At 39.2% G+C, this 14456-nt stretch overlaps 1 protein-coding gene across 1 annotated transcript in view; it reads left to right on the forward strand.

Moving 5' to 3' along the window:
- The first annotated feature begins 4653 nt into the window (after positions 1 to 4653).
- si:ch211-106h4.4 (MAM and LDL-receptor class A domain-containing protein 2) overlaps positions 4654 to 14456 on the forward strand; it is a 39448-nt gene continuing 29645 nt past the window's right edge. The window contains exons 1-13 of the mRNA XM_055014641.1: positions 4654 to 4813; positions 5065 to 5193; positions 6062 to 6190; positions 6341 to 6440; positions 6550 to 6718; positions 7490 to 7703; positions 9287 to 9415; positions 9522 to 9646; positions 9897 to 10134; positions 10702 to 10964; positions 12221 to 12311; positions 12429 to 12569; positions 13275 to 13406. Coding sequence (XP_054870616.1) covers positions 4786 to 4813; positions 5065 to 5193; positions 6062 to 6190; positions 6341 to 6440; positions 6550 to 6718; positions 7490 to 7703; positions 9287 to 9415; positions 9522 to 9646; positions 9897 to 10134; positions 10702 to 10964; positions 12221 to 12311; positions 12429 to 12569; positions 13275 to 13406 — 1888 coding nt within the window. The 5' untranslated portion in view covers positions 4654 to 4785. The remainder of the gene's footprint in view (positions 4814 to 5064; positions 5194 to 6061; positions 6191 to 6340; positions 6441 to 6549; positions 6719 to 7489; positions 7704 to 9286; positions 9416 to 9521; positions 9647 to 9896; positions 10135 to 10701; positions 10965 to 12220; positions 12312 to 12428; positions 12570 to 13274; positions 13407 to 14456) is intronic.

Genomic DNA, 14456 nt, shown 5'->3' on the forward strand with positions numbered 1-14456 from the left:
TTTTTCCCCCTTTCATTGAGAAAGTGTCATGTTTCAGATTGGCACATTTCAACATTTTGCTACTGGAAAAGGGGGGGTTGGGACGGAAGTAGGGGCAACATACACAAAAATACTCGCACACAAAGACACACACAAACACAAACACACACTTGTTCGCACGGATGTCACACGCCAGCAATGGCAAAAAGTGGCCCCATTCACTTCCCTTGAAAAAACGAGTGAGTAAGAGACTTTAGCTAAACGTGATTCATGGATCAGAATCACGGATCCAGTTCAGCATTTACTCTCTCACACTTTAATGCACCGTTTCTATTAATATTTCCAGCAGATTAACCTCTAAAAATCTGGAACCTGATAGTTTGATTTGCTGCAACCTCCTGCATTCAGGCTCTTGTACTATGAGTCATTAGCTGGACACTAGAAGTGGATTAATATATCAGCCTGTTGTAACAAATCTGTTCGTGCGTGAGTATGTATGAAAAAAAACCTGCTGGAACATCCCATCTCTATTCTTGCTGTGCTATGTGTGGATGGTTAAAAAAAAAAAAAAAAAAAAAAACAGCTCAACTTTATGTAAATGTCCTTTGACTTGGCAACAATCATTTGGGCTTGTTTTGATTTACTCATGAAATAAATCACATTGTCACAGTGACTGAATCTCCACTTCTTCATGATGTAACTATTTTCAGTTTCTCATACATGGATAAGAAAAGAAAGAAAGAAACATGTTGTTTTGGTAAGGAATTAATTACTTTAATTAATTAAACCTTAACACTTTGCTATAATTTCCCCAACTACCCCACAGCAAACCAGTAACACCCAAACAACCACAACAAAATCCCACGTTACAGCACCCTACCATCCTTTTAGTAGCCACACAAATGCCAGCAACCACCTAGCATGTTAGTGAGTAGCTAGTCAGCAGTGTACAAATTGTGCCTAGAGTTTGTGTACAACACTGAAATGCAACTCAGAGCTCCACACACACAGAGGAACAATATTAAGATGTCATTAGAAATGTGACGGAAAGAGAAAATGAGGAACAATACACACATTTACTAATACTATACACTATAAATATTATAATAGATGCAAGGAGGCACAAGATTTTTATGCAAAGATATTAGACCAGAGCAACATTGCACTGTTGCTGATGTAGAGAACATTGTGTGCATCCTGAGTGTAGCAATGTCAGATCCTGTTTGAGGGTGCAGGCATTCAGATGTTAAGGTTTGTTCTCCAACTCTTCCTTAACTTCTATCATAGCATTTTATAGTCTCACTTCCTCTTTGGTTATTCTCCTTTTTGAGCTGAAATATGAACCTATGTGACTGCAGTGATTGTTTTTTCATGAGGCTGCTGCAAGACAAAACCCAATGCAACCCAACAAACCAAAAGGGTGGAAATCCAGTGAGAGAGTCTTGCATTTGGATGAGGGGAAACATATTTGGTCTAATGGCAGCCAACTTTACTTCTTCAGCCTGGCTATTCCCAAATGCTAAGGTATTAGCTATTTACATATTGAGATAGTTGGCATGTGTCATATGTATCTTCCCTCTCACTCCCAGGTCGATTATAATTGATTTTTAATAACCAATTTGTATTATGAAACTGAGCTTTAAAATGGTTTATTTTGTGTTTAACCACATTACATTGAATGTAACTTCTTCATTTATCAAAGCACACAGGTAATACCTCCAACCATAACAATAAAAACCACAAAATCCAAATGAAAACATTTACATATGTGAATAATAATAAATAAGCATAAAGGAATAATTTCACTTTGATACACAATAATCAATAAATTTGGGGGGAAAATAACCAAACATCAGTAAGATGCGACAAATTAAGTGGAAAACCCTAAACTCAGCAAAAATAAATAAAAATGTGACAAAATGTAGAAATGATTTGTGAATATTGGGTGCCTTGGATGGATGGATGGATGGATGGATGGATGGATGGATGGATGGATGATGGATGGATGGATGTCTTGGTGATGGTCGAATGTCCCTGGATGAAGAACCACAGCATCCAGTCCATCAGCATGTGTTTCTCAGGTGGAGGTGGTAGAGAATGAAGAGTCCTGGTTGTTTTTTCCTGTGAAGCCCGTCCACCAGCCTCCAGCAGAGGAGGTCTGCATGAGTGGATGAGGGTGAGTGGAGGTCCATCAGCAGAGGACTAGCAAGCCTCTGGTGACCTACATGGAAGTAATGGAATGGGAAGAGTGGCTGAAGATGAAAGTGCTTATTATCGAGGGATATAAGAAATATGTTTAGAGTTTGTTCATGTGTCCGGTCTTTTTGTTTGCTTTAAGTTTTCATGGCGATTAACGTCCAATACATTCAAGTGAAATGTGCTTGACATTCTATGGAACAATTTCCTCACAGCAGCTGATGAAGTGTTCGTTGCTCGTACATGCACTATCAGTCAAGAGTTTGGACACAGCTTCTCATTCAATGATTTTTCTTTATTTTTCCTACTTTCTACATTGTAGATTAATACTAAAGACATCAAAACTATGAAGCAAGATATATGGAATTATGGAGCAAACAGACAAGTGTGAAATAACTCTAAATATGTTTTATATTTTAGATTTCTCAAAATAGCCACCCTTTGCTTTGATGACAGCTTTACAAACCTTTGACATTCTCTCCATTAGCTTCATGAGGTAATCACTTGAATTGGTTTTCACTTCACAGCTGTTCCTTGTCAAGGTTCATTTGTGGAATTTCTTGTCTTTTTAATGGGGTTGGGACTATCAGTTGTGTTGTGGAGAAGTCAGATTGGTACACAGTTCACAGCCCTATTTGACAACTGTTAGAATCCATATTATGGCAAGAACCAACCAGACAAGTAAAGAAAAACAACAGTTCATCATTAGTTTAAGAACTGAAGATCGGTCAGTCTGGAAAATTGCATAAACTTTGAATGTATCCCCAAATGCATCCACAAAAACCATCAAGCGCTACGACAAAACTGGCTAACATGAGGACCGCCCCAGGAAAGGAAGACCAAGAGTCATTTCTGCTGCTGAGGATAAGTTCATCAGAGTCATTAGTTAACAGCACTTCAGATTAGAGCCCAGATAAATGCCACACAGAGTTCTAGTAGCAAACACATCTCTACATCAACTGTTCAGAGGAGACTGAACCAATCAGGCCTTTATGGTCAAACAGCTGCTAAGAAACCAATACTATGGAAAAGCAACAAGTAGAAGAGATTTGTTTAGGCCAAGAAACACAAGGAATGGACATTAGACCAGTGGAAATCTGTGCTTTGGTCTGATGAGTCCAAATTTAAGATCTTTGGTTCCATCTGTTGTGTCTTTGTGCAATGCAGAAAAGGTGAATGGATGGTCTCTACATGCATGGTTCCCACCATGAAGCATGGAGGAGGAGGTGTGATGGTGTGGAGGTGCTTTGCTGGAGACACTGTTGGGGATTTATTCAAAACTGAAGGCACAGTGAACCAGCACAGCTACCACAGCATCCTGCAGTGATGGTTAGTTGGACCATCATTTATTTTTCAACAGGACAATGTCCCCAAACACACCTCCAGGCTGTGTAAAGGCTATTTGACCAAGAAGGAGAGTGATGGAGTGCTGCATCAGACAACCTGGTCTCCACAGTCACCTGACCTAAACCCAATCCAGATGGTTTGGGATGAGATGGACCACAGAGTGAAGGCTAAAGGGCCAACAAGTGCTCAGCATCTCTGGGAACTCCTTCAAGACTGTTGAAAAACCATTTCAGGTGACTACCTCATGAAGCTCATGGAGAGAATGACTAGAGTGTGGAAAGCAGTAATCAAAAGCAAAGGGGGGATATTTTGAAGAATCTAAAATATAAAACATGTTTTGACTTATTTCACAGTTTTTAGTTTACTTATATAATTCCATATATGTTCATTCATAGTTTTGATGCCTTCAGGGAGAATATACAATGTAAATAGTCATGAAAATAAAAAAATTGAAAAACCGTTAAATGAGAAGGTGTGTCCAAACTTTTGAATGGTATTGTATATTTGGGGTTTTCAGCAAAAGTTCTTACTTTACTGTGTAACTAAGTTAAAATGAATTATTTTTTTCTTCTCCTGTTTTACAGAAGACTTGCTGACCTCACATACTGAACTTTGCATATGTAACTTTCCTGACAGGTTTATCTCCAAGTTGGAAAGTGAGATAAGACCCAGTAAAACGTGGCCGATACAGTGTATGTATATTTCAGAGGAAGAAAGTTAACTTTACTCTAATAAGAGAGAGCTTTGCTGCACTTCACTTTACATTAACCCAATAAAAGAGTTTTTTCCACTTTTTATATCTTTTTTGAAAAAATATAAATGAATATTTACCCATGTTCTTAATTCATCAGAATGTCATTCTCTTTTACTGAATTGACTGATAATAAAAGTCAATCCATATTAGTATTTAGCATTAAGTAACAGTTTTCAAAAGTGCTTCCATGCACAATGGAAAACTCTGCAGTGGTTTTATCTTGAAGTTTTATAATACATTAGATTGTTCTTGCAGTCAGGGCTCTGTTTTGCTATAATAAAACATGTAAAGCATATACTGAGAGCAATAAATTGACGGAAATGTAATGTGGTTTACACCCTGGACTTTAAGCTGAGGTTTGCAGATAAGAACTCATGTCCTCCTCACCTCCGGTGTTGCACTCCAATAATTCAGTCATTAACTGTTAACCAGAGGTTTAGATGCTTAACATGCTTTAATTTCCTTGCCTTTTCTTTGGATTCCTGGTTCTGTGTAATGTTTCTCCAGACATGAAGCAATTGTTCGTTCTGCTGTCAGGTAAGAGCTTTCAAAGCTTAATATCACACACATTTATGTCGTGCTGTGATTACTGGTCAGATGAAAGGTATAAAGATGAGAGAAAAGTACACATCTGAGGCTGTTGTGAGTTGTGTAATATCTGCTGTGGTTAAAAGTGATTTTGAAATGTCTGGTAGCTTTGGAATGCTATAACAATAACAAAACCGAGATTTCCATTTTCCCCCAGGCTCTCATCTCATCATCTCTCTGTAACAAAACTGTCTTTACAGTATTTTTAGCCGGGGTATTGTCCAGTCCTGACAGCCAGTTTAACTGTACATCTGGACAAACTGTTCCTGCTCACCTTGTCTGTGATTTTAACAAAGACTGTGAAGATGGCTCGGACGAGGAATTCTGTGGTATGCTGGGTTTTCTACAAATGATCAAATGTGTTTCATTTAGGTTTCCCTGCTGTAGCATCAGTGATTTTGGAGTACATGTTGGTATATTTAACAAATCATCAGGAACCTAGTATAACTGAAAAGGGATGTGTCTATAAAGATTTACAAGTCTTTGTCATAATCACTCAAAATATTACTATTGGATCCATTCTAGGCTTGAAGAAATATTATTTATGTATTAACACACACAAATATAGTAAAATCATACATTCTACTCACACTATCAGTCAAAAGGTTGCATACACCTTTCTCTTGATTGGTTCTTGTCATAATATGGATTCTAACAGTTGTCAAATAGGGCTGTCAACTGTGTATCAACTCGATTTCTGCACAACACAACTGATGGTCCCAACCACATCAAAAAGGCAAGAAATTCCACAAATGAACCTTGACAAAGCACACCTGTGAAGTGCAAACCATTTCAGGTGACTACCTTATGAAAGTCATGGAGAGAATGCCAAGAGTGTGCAAAGAAGTAATCAAAGCAAAGGGTGGCTATTTTGAAGAATCTAAAATGTAAAACTTGTTTGAACACTTGTGTTCAGTCATTGTGATGCTTTCAGTGAGAATCTACAATTTAATAGTCATGAAAATAAAGACAAAACATTCAACAACATTCTTTTGACTGGTAGTGAAAACTCAAAGGGATTCTATTCCATTCTCTTTTGAGCCTGTTTTTATTGAAAGACTAGGTGTAAATGTATATCACTGGTAATATGAATTAGAATTAGATTCTTTGTGAAAGCTCTACATCAGCACTTTGAGCTCTGTCTGTCTCAGCTTGGCTCTCTATAACATATGAATACAGTTTTGTATTGTTTCTAAGGCTCATGTAACTTTGATCGCCACTCCTGCGGTTGGAAAGACACCAGTGATCCCTCCTACTGCTGGAGACGGCAGATGGCAAACATCACGTCGATACCTGGACAGGACCATACCACAGGAAGCTCTTGGGGTAATTATTCTTATCAACGACATGTTGTATTGGATCATTGCTTTGTCGATTAGCAAATCAAAATGGACGCAGAGGCATTTTAAATCAGTGTTTTATCTGATTACAAGATGATGATAATCTTATCACTGCACATTTGCCTGCGGGACACAGGGCATGTCATGCATATAGATGGTAAACAAGAAGGTTTCTTTTCAACGGCTAGTTTGGAGTATTCTGTGGATCATGTGGCTGCTGTGGGATGCCAGATCAGGTAGTAAAAGCAGATATTTAAGATATGTGTTTTACTCTAAGACCCCAAATATCAATATACCCTATGCTAGCAGCCACCTTTTTGTGATGTGACTGTAAATTTGTTTCAGCTTTTGTTACCATATTTATGATAACGACACGTCCTCAGCACAATCATCCCTTAAACTGCAAATGGTTAGAGCCGGTGCTGAGGAACTCTTGCTGGAGATTGCTGATGTTAATACCAATGGTTGGCAGAATGCCACGGCCTTCATCGGTAACCAGCCAGCAGGATACAAGGTGAGTCAAATATCCAGCATGCCTTTTATTCACACAAAGATGAATTAATCTACAACAATTTATTGGAAGACGTTAGGTTGTTGTTTGTTTCTCTATAGTATTGTAGGATAGCTTTTTTCCACTTAGCTTCACACTGTCCCCTCCATGTTTTATTGATTTTTTTCTGGCTTTATGTGCTTCTGCAACTTCTAATTTTGTTTGGACTCAATAAAGCACCTTACGTTATATTATTTGACTTTACAGAATGTTTGATCAGTGGTAGAATGAGCTTGCAACTAAAGTCGGGACAGTAGAGTCAATTTTTCAGGCTGTATTTCAACAACCCTCCTGTCTTACCTACATCCAAGCAGATATCTGAATACTTACACTGCAGCACCGATCATGCTTTTGGTTATTTATTTTAAAAAGATACACATCATTTTGAATAATAATGCTGTAACTCATTTTGGACAAACACTTCTGCCAAATGAATGCTGCTTTGTACTAATAGGATACTTGGATTGTCTTCAAAGGCAGCAGAGTATGTACACAGTAGACAGAGAGTGGTAGGGACCAGTTGGTCAGTTGGGATTACTTTTTCCATCTTTGCCAAACAGTAAACTTAAATAAAATGTTTTCATCCCCAAAAAATGTTTTAATAATAAGATTTTTTTTTTCATCTTGTACCAGTGAACTTTTCATTTTGGGGTTTAAAGTACCTAAGGTACCGGTATACTGAAGAATGCTGATTTTCTTAAACAAACGTAGAATAAAACATTTCCCTTTGTGCAGCTTCTGTTTTCATTCAAGCCTCCATATAAGGCAATCAGAGATGTTATGCTGGATGACATCATGTTTGAGAACTGTGGGGAGGAAGACATCCCAGCTGGATCAGACCACCTTTCATGTGATTTTGAAAAAGATACCTGTTCGTGGTACCATGACTACACAGCCAGTCTACTGTGGAAGATGACTGATGGGAAATATGAAGAGCTACCTGGAAATGGTGAGTAACCTACAGACTGTAATGTAAGAACAATATGTGGAAAATGAAATGGAATAAGAAAGGCCTTAAAACTATAATTTATATCAGGGTCACTGTAGAACAAAAGTTTTAGTTTGTAATGTGCATTAGTTATGTATACAGTATTAAACTCTCACATCCCTAATGCCACACCATGATCTCAGGGCCTTCAGGGCCCCTACAGGGTCTCTATACTTCAGGTTCATAATTACCTAACAATAAAAAAAATAATAATCCATCAATTATCTACACACCACTTAATCCTCATTAGGGTCACAGGGATGCTGGAGTCTATCCCAGCTGACTCAGGGTGCAGGCAGGAGACACCATGGACAGGTCACCAGTCTATCACAGGGCTACACATGGAGACAAACAATCACACTCACATTCACACCTAGGGGCAATTTAGAGTTACCAATTAACCTCAACATGTTTTTGGACTGTGGGAAGCCAGAGTACCCAGAGAAAACCCACACATGAACAGGGAGAACATGCAAACTCCATGGATAAAGATCCCAGGCTCAGGACGAGACCAGAACTGGGAATGTTCTAGCTGCAAGGCAGCAGTGCTAACCACCAAGCCACTGTGGAGCCCAATAGTAAAAATAGCAAGAAAAGCACTCAGAGAGTGCAATACTCTGCCAAGACTGTTCATTCCCCCATATGGCATTGTCAGAAATGCAGCATTTGTTTAAGAAAGGCAGCATTTGTTTATTAGTTACTGATGATCAGAAATCACAGCAACATAGAATGTGACCATTTAATATAGATGTACTCACAAACAAAATGACCTTGTGCTGAGCACAGGCAGGTGTTATGCATGTATTATGTAGGGATACAGAATTGCGTGAACTAAATATCTAGCGAACAGCGGGAATAGATGAGACTCGGAAACACCCCCTCAATTTAATCAGTTGTTCCTTCTATCATTTCTGATGGATAAGTCCCAGTAAGTCCGCAGCAGTCGATTCGTAGTAGGATCACAATCATGTGATCGTCAGCAGGCAGCTGACATAGTGTTCACTTGTTGTCATAGTTACAGTGACACCCTGCCACTATCTCACAAATCTTTATCAAATCCATGGATCCACTACATCCATAGAAACATTTTCTGCTCCAATAGGTTTGTAACTTTGAATCTACATTAACTCCTTCCACAGCATTTGCTAATCTTCCTAAGGTAAACACAGCAAAAAATAGTAAAATAAAAATATTGGTACAACCATAAAAGCAAGCTCAAAAATGTTAACTAATAATTGAATCAGTATAGCTACATTAAAGTACAGGACAAAACCATACTATTCACAAAAATCCTCTCAAACCACTTCAATCACAATATCCACAAGAGATTATTATAGATCGTTTTCCCAATGACAATAAAAAAAAACAACTGCCTACCCAAGCTTGAGGCCTCCCCTGACATCCAGTCTCTATCAAAGTGGTAATTTTAGGTTGATCCGTGCCTCACGTTTTCCTGCTTTCACGTTGATTACACTGAGAGCTTGATAAGTCTTCAAAACACTGCGCTGCTTTCACTCCTTTTTCTTCATCCTTGTCTTCTGCAGGCAACTACATGATCATAACAACGGACAACCTAAAGACCTCATCTGCAGCCAGACTCCTCAGCTTCCCTCAGCCTGCAGGTCATGTCCTATGTGTGAGCTTCTGGTACCGCATCTTTGGCAGCAGCATCGGTACATGCCACCACTTCCAAACCTAATTAAATCCAGAAGCATACCCAGACAAAATCCAACATTTACAGAAATTTTGAAAGCTCTTTCATTAAAATTCTCTTATTAGGCTCACTGAAGTTTATTGCAAAGCATTCTGGTGAACCACAGACGGTTATGTGGATGAGAAGTGGCACTCAGGGAAGCAAATGGCGCTTTGCAGATCTTACCTTCAACAATGACAAACCAATACAGGTAAACTCATTGTTTTTCTGTGTGTATTTATCTGATGTTTGCAACAGGAGATAAGACATTTTTTTCAGTATCACCAACATTTTTAGAAGATAAATAACAGACAGTTGTTATTACACATGATACAATGATGAAATAATGCACATTAAGAGTTATGTTTTCTCCCAGTGACTGACACAACCTTTTAAATCAATAATTCTGTTATCTAGATGTTGTGAAACCTACAGTTGAAATAATTTCAACTGTTCTCCAGTTTATTATAGAGGCTGTGCTGGATGGTGGACAGGGGAGCATAGCCATCGATGACATAGTGGTGTCCAACAGTGAGAGTGGATCCTGCCCCCCCGAGAGAGAGTGCACCTTCCAGGGCTCCCTCTGTGGCTTGAAGTTTCACCCGTCTGCAGACTTTAGCTGGAACCGGACCACAGGGGCGTCCCAACCAGCAAACTCTTCAGGCCCCGCCACAGATCACACTCTGGGGACAGAACAAGGTTTGCACCTCTATGACTTAACAAGCCCAAAGTTGTGGACAGCACAGAAGCATATCTGTGTTATGCTTCTTTCTAGTCCACTTGGAGGACTCTGTCCCGTGCCCTTGTAGGGTAGTCGCCACACGAGCAAGATGCACATGCACATATACAGATCTTTCTGTATATTTCTGCCTTTTCTCTGCATGTGTGAGTTTTCTCCCACAGTCCGAAAACATGCTGAGGTTAATTGGTGATTGTAAATCATCTGTAGGTGTGAATGCGAGTGTGATTGTTTGTCTCTATATGTAGCCCTGTGATAGACTGATGACTCCAGCCCCCTGGAACTAATGATGATTAAGCGCTGTATAGATAATGGATAGATGGATGAAGTTTTCTACAGACATAATTCAACTTGTTTGTGTTTTCCCACAAGATTTCTTGAGGATGATTCATTTCCCTAAATTGGACATTTAGTCAGTATAAAATATTGTGTATTATCCCACAACAGTAATTCACAATTTATGGATAAAGATATACAGATGGCAACTAAAAAAAACAGCATGCGCCACACCTCTGTTTTATGTGTAGGTTATTACCTGAGTGCCCAGTCGTGGAGCCAGCCTGTGGGTTCCAGAGGTGCGATGATGACTGCAGCGATGGAGCCCACTCCGCCTGATGGGGAATGCCTCATGTTCTGGTACTACATGGAGGGAAGTGGAGTGGGTGAACTCAGTGTTTACCTTCAAAGCCCTGAAAGCCACAGAAACCAGCTCTGGACCAGGAGAGGAGATCAGGGGAAGCACTGGAGGCATGGAAGAGTGACACTTTATAGCCCTGATACCCCGTATCAGGTGGGTACAGAGCAAACATGGGGCAAAGGTATCAGGCAGTCATTTTTGAATGAATAGTAAATCAGAGCACAGTTTAAAGACACATCCTAATACCTAATTGTTTTTGTTTGTTTCATGACTTCTGTGCTTGTTTTCATACATTTTGCTTACTTTCACCTTTATTTATTTATTTATTTAAAAGGATCCCTATTAGCTGATGCCAGTGGCACCAGCTAGTCTTCCTGGCATCCGAAAAAAGAAACCTTACATCAAAAGATCATGTTTCCAGATCACATTAGTCCAAATAGACATCTTAATGTACATCATGTTTACAGTAATACTAACCACAGCACATTAGTGCTGTGGAATCTTACATTTTAGTACATTTAAACAAGTTGATATTAATCTCCAGACCAATCATTCAGTCAACAGGAACAAACAGAACGAGAAACAATGCAGAAAAAGGACATTATACTTGTCAGACTGGATTATTGCTCAGCCGTTAAGTAATGCATTTTCAGCTGGTATTTGAATGAGGCCTTGCTGTTAGATTGTCGTATGTGGAGGGAGCAGCTATTCCAAAGTTTGATGCCACAATAAACAACTGCCTTTTTCAGAGCATTGGATTTTGGGCATGGTAGTATAATTTGACCATCATATGCTAATCTAGTGAAATGACTATGAATCTGACTAAATCTGATGATTTGATTATGTAAAAACTCAGGTCAGCCTTTCTTAACTGCTACTTTAAAAAGTGCTACAAAAGTTTAGTAACACATATGAAGTTGAACAGAAACATGGATTTTTTTGGAAAGCTTTTTTTACTAATTGTATTTTTCATTGAGTCACAATGATGCATTCAGTAATCAATTAGCTGATTTACAGAAAATTACTCTTTTTCATTGAGAATTTCTCGCAAAAGTTTGAGTTTCCAGCTTTTAATTACTACCTGTTCCTTTGTAGTATTTGACAGTAAATTGAACAATAAACTAGTTTTTAGCCTGTCAGTCATTCAAAACAAATAGTAAACAATACCGTGGCCTCTGTTTATTAAATGCAGTCATTTGACTAATTTATTAATAAAGGAGATATTACATCTGTAATTAAAAATGAACATTAGTTGCAGTCATATGTGGCTAGTAGGTTGTGTATTTCAGTGGCATGGGGATCAGCTTTTTAAGCAGTAAAACCTCACAGTTTGAGAAATGTAATGTAAAAGACAGGGTTATGTGGAGCTCATCTTTTATGGTAAAATCGGTCTTCTCTTCTGGTGACAGGTGGTTTTTGAGGCGATGGTGGGGGATGAGCCGAGAAGAGATATCGCCATTGACGACCTTATTGTCCTAAATGGTGCCTGTCCCCCGACTGGTTAGTAACCGCTGTGTACTTGAAAGCTAAAAGTGGATGAAAGACAATTATTAATGAGTGTGTTTGCTGAGGATATTCAGAATGTGTTTACAGCCACATGTGTGTTGTTCACTGAAGGTTTCTGTGACTTTGAGATGGACTTCTGTGGCTGGGTCAACAATCCTCCATCAGAGTTTGGAGTTGACTGGGATTGGCTGTCAGGTGTTATTGGGGGTCAGTTTGTTCCAAGAAGGGACCACACCACAGATTCCTCTTTAGGTAAGACACCGGGCACACGAACAGTAACGGTCCTATAGTGAAAATAATTTTTTCTGATATTCTTTGTTTGTTAAAAACTTGTGGGTCTAAAGTAAAAGCTGCTGAAATGCTTTTATTGTGAAGTGAAGCTTTGCATCAGTGTGCATGTGTAGCAGGATAGTCCTGCCCAAAAATGAACATGTGGGGAAAGTGGAGTCTGACCATGGTGAGAGTTGACAGTGGAGTCTGAGAATGGTACAGTCATACATGAAGCCTGCAGTGCAATGAGTGCGGGGAGACTTTTGGCAGCATAGCTGATCTTCACCAACACTTTGAGAGCCACAAGGACCTCAACCCTTACATATGTGTCCCCTGTGGTGAAAGCTTTGCTGTGGAGGCCAGCCTCAAGCAGCACATGAAGATTCATACGAAACAAAAGCCTTATGTTTCCCCATGTGTTCAGATCATAAGCAAAGATGTATTGATGCATTCAGCTTAAGTCTCATCAGATGGTTCATTTGCCAGAAAAGCCCCACAGATGTTCAGAGTGCAGTCAGACCTTTGCAGCTTTCATCACCCTGGGAGAACACATGAAGATGCATTCAGCAGACAAGCCCTACAAGTTCACCCAGTGTAGGAAAAGCTTTGTCTGCAGAAGGCGTCCGAAAAAGCACCAGGAGGTCCACGCCAAATGACCAAAAAGTCATATACTTTTTATCTTTACAGGCCATTTTGCAATATTTAAGGTCTCAAACCATGATGGAGAAAAGTTTGCCCAGCTGGAGAGTGAGACTATGGAGGCTGTGGATCGTGCATGCCTGGAGATCTGGCACCAGGCCCAAATGTGGATTTCAGAGAGTGAGTATAGACTTTTTTACAATGTTGTTTTTAACATTTCAGGTTTAATATGTTAGCATGTGGGGCAAAGAACATGAAGAACACTAATTACTGTCTGTGACCACACTAAGACAGTTTCTATGAAGCCAGGTTTAGGTAACAAATTTTTAATTTTTTTTTTAGAAACAATGAAGAAAATATCCAGGAGTAACTCCAAAATACAAAGTGAAAAACAACACATAAATGTTAAGGGCCAGGATATTACACCCTGACAACCCAGAACTAACTGCACTGGTGTATCTATTAAAAATATTTCCATTCACCTTAGTAAGTTGATTTACACAAAACATCTGTGCTCTTGAGTAAAAGAATGACCACTGCTCTGTTATGCATTGATTTGGTCATTTTAGGCAATATTGCAAAGGTTCACAAAACTCAAAGTTTGGATCATATCATAGCTTTTAAGTCACAGACTGGATCATTTATTAGATAAGCAAAAAACATATGTTGCCTTTACTGTCATTGTCAGGTGGCTCAGTGGTTAGCACTTTCACCTTGCGGCTAGAAGATCCCCGGTTTGCATCCCCGCCTTCCAGGGATCTTTCTGCATGGAGTTTGCATGTTCTCCCTGTGCATGTTTGTGTTTTCTCTGGGTACTCTGGCTTCCTCCCACAGTCCAAAAACATGACGAGGTTAATTGGTGATTCTAAATTGTCCGTAGGTGTGAATGTGAGTGTGATTGTTTGTCTCTATATGTAGCCCTGCAATAGACTGGTGACCTGTCCAAGGTGTCCCCTGGCTTCACTCTAAGTCAGCTGGGATAGACTCCAGCCCCCCACAACCCTAATGAGGATTAAGTTTTGTATAGATAATTGATGTATGGATGTCACTGTCAGTTGTGTTTTACTTGTAATGTGTATGTGAACACTGCAACTCTACATCGAGATTTAAGGAATCATTCCTCTTAGAGGTGGAGGTATGTTTTGAGTGTGAGATCTAACTATCCCTTTTACAATTATTCCTAACAACTTGTCATTTTTTCATCTTTGTATCCACAAGGAAAACCACTCT

This window comes from Amphiprion ocellaris, chromosome 10 (genome assembly GCF_022539595.1).
Source record: "Amphiprion ocellaris isolate individual 3 ecotype Okinawa chromosome 10, ASM2253959v1, whole genome shotgun sequence".
NCBI classification, from domain to species: domain Eukaryota; kingdom Metazoa; phylum Chordata; class Actinopteri; family Pomacentridae; genus Amphiprion; species Amphiprion ocellaris.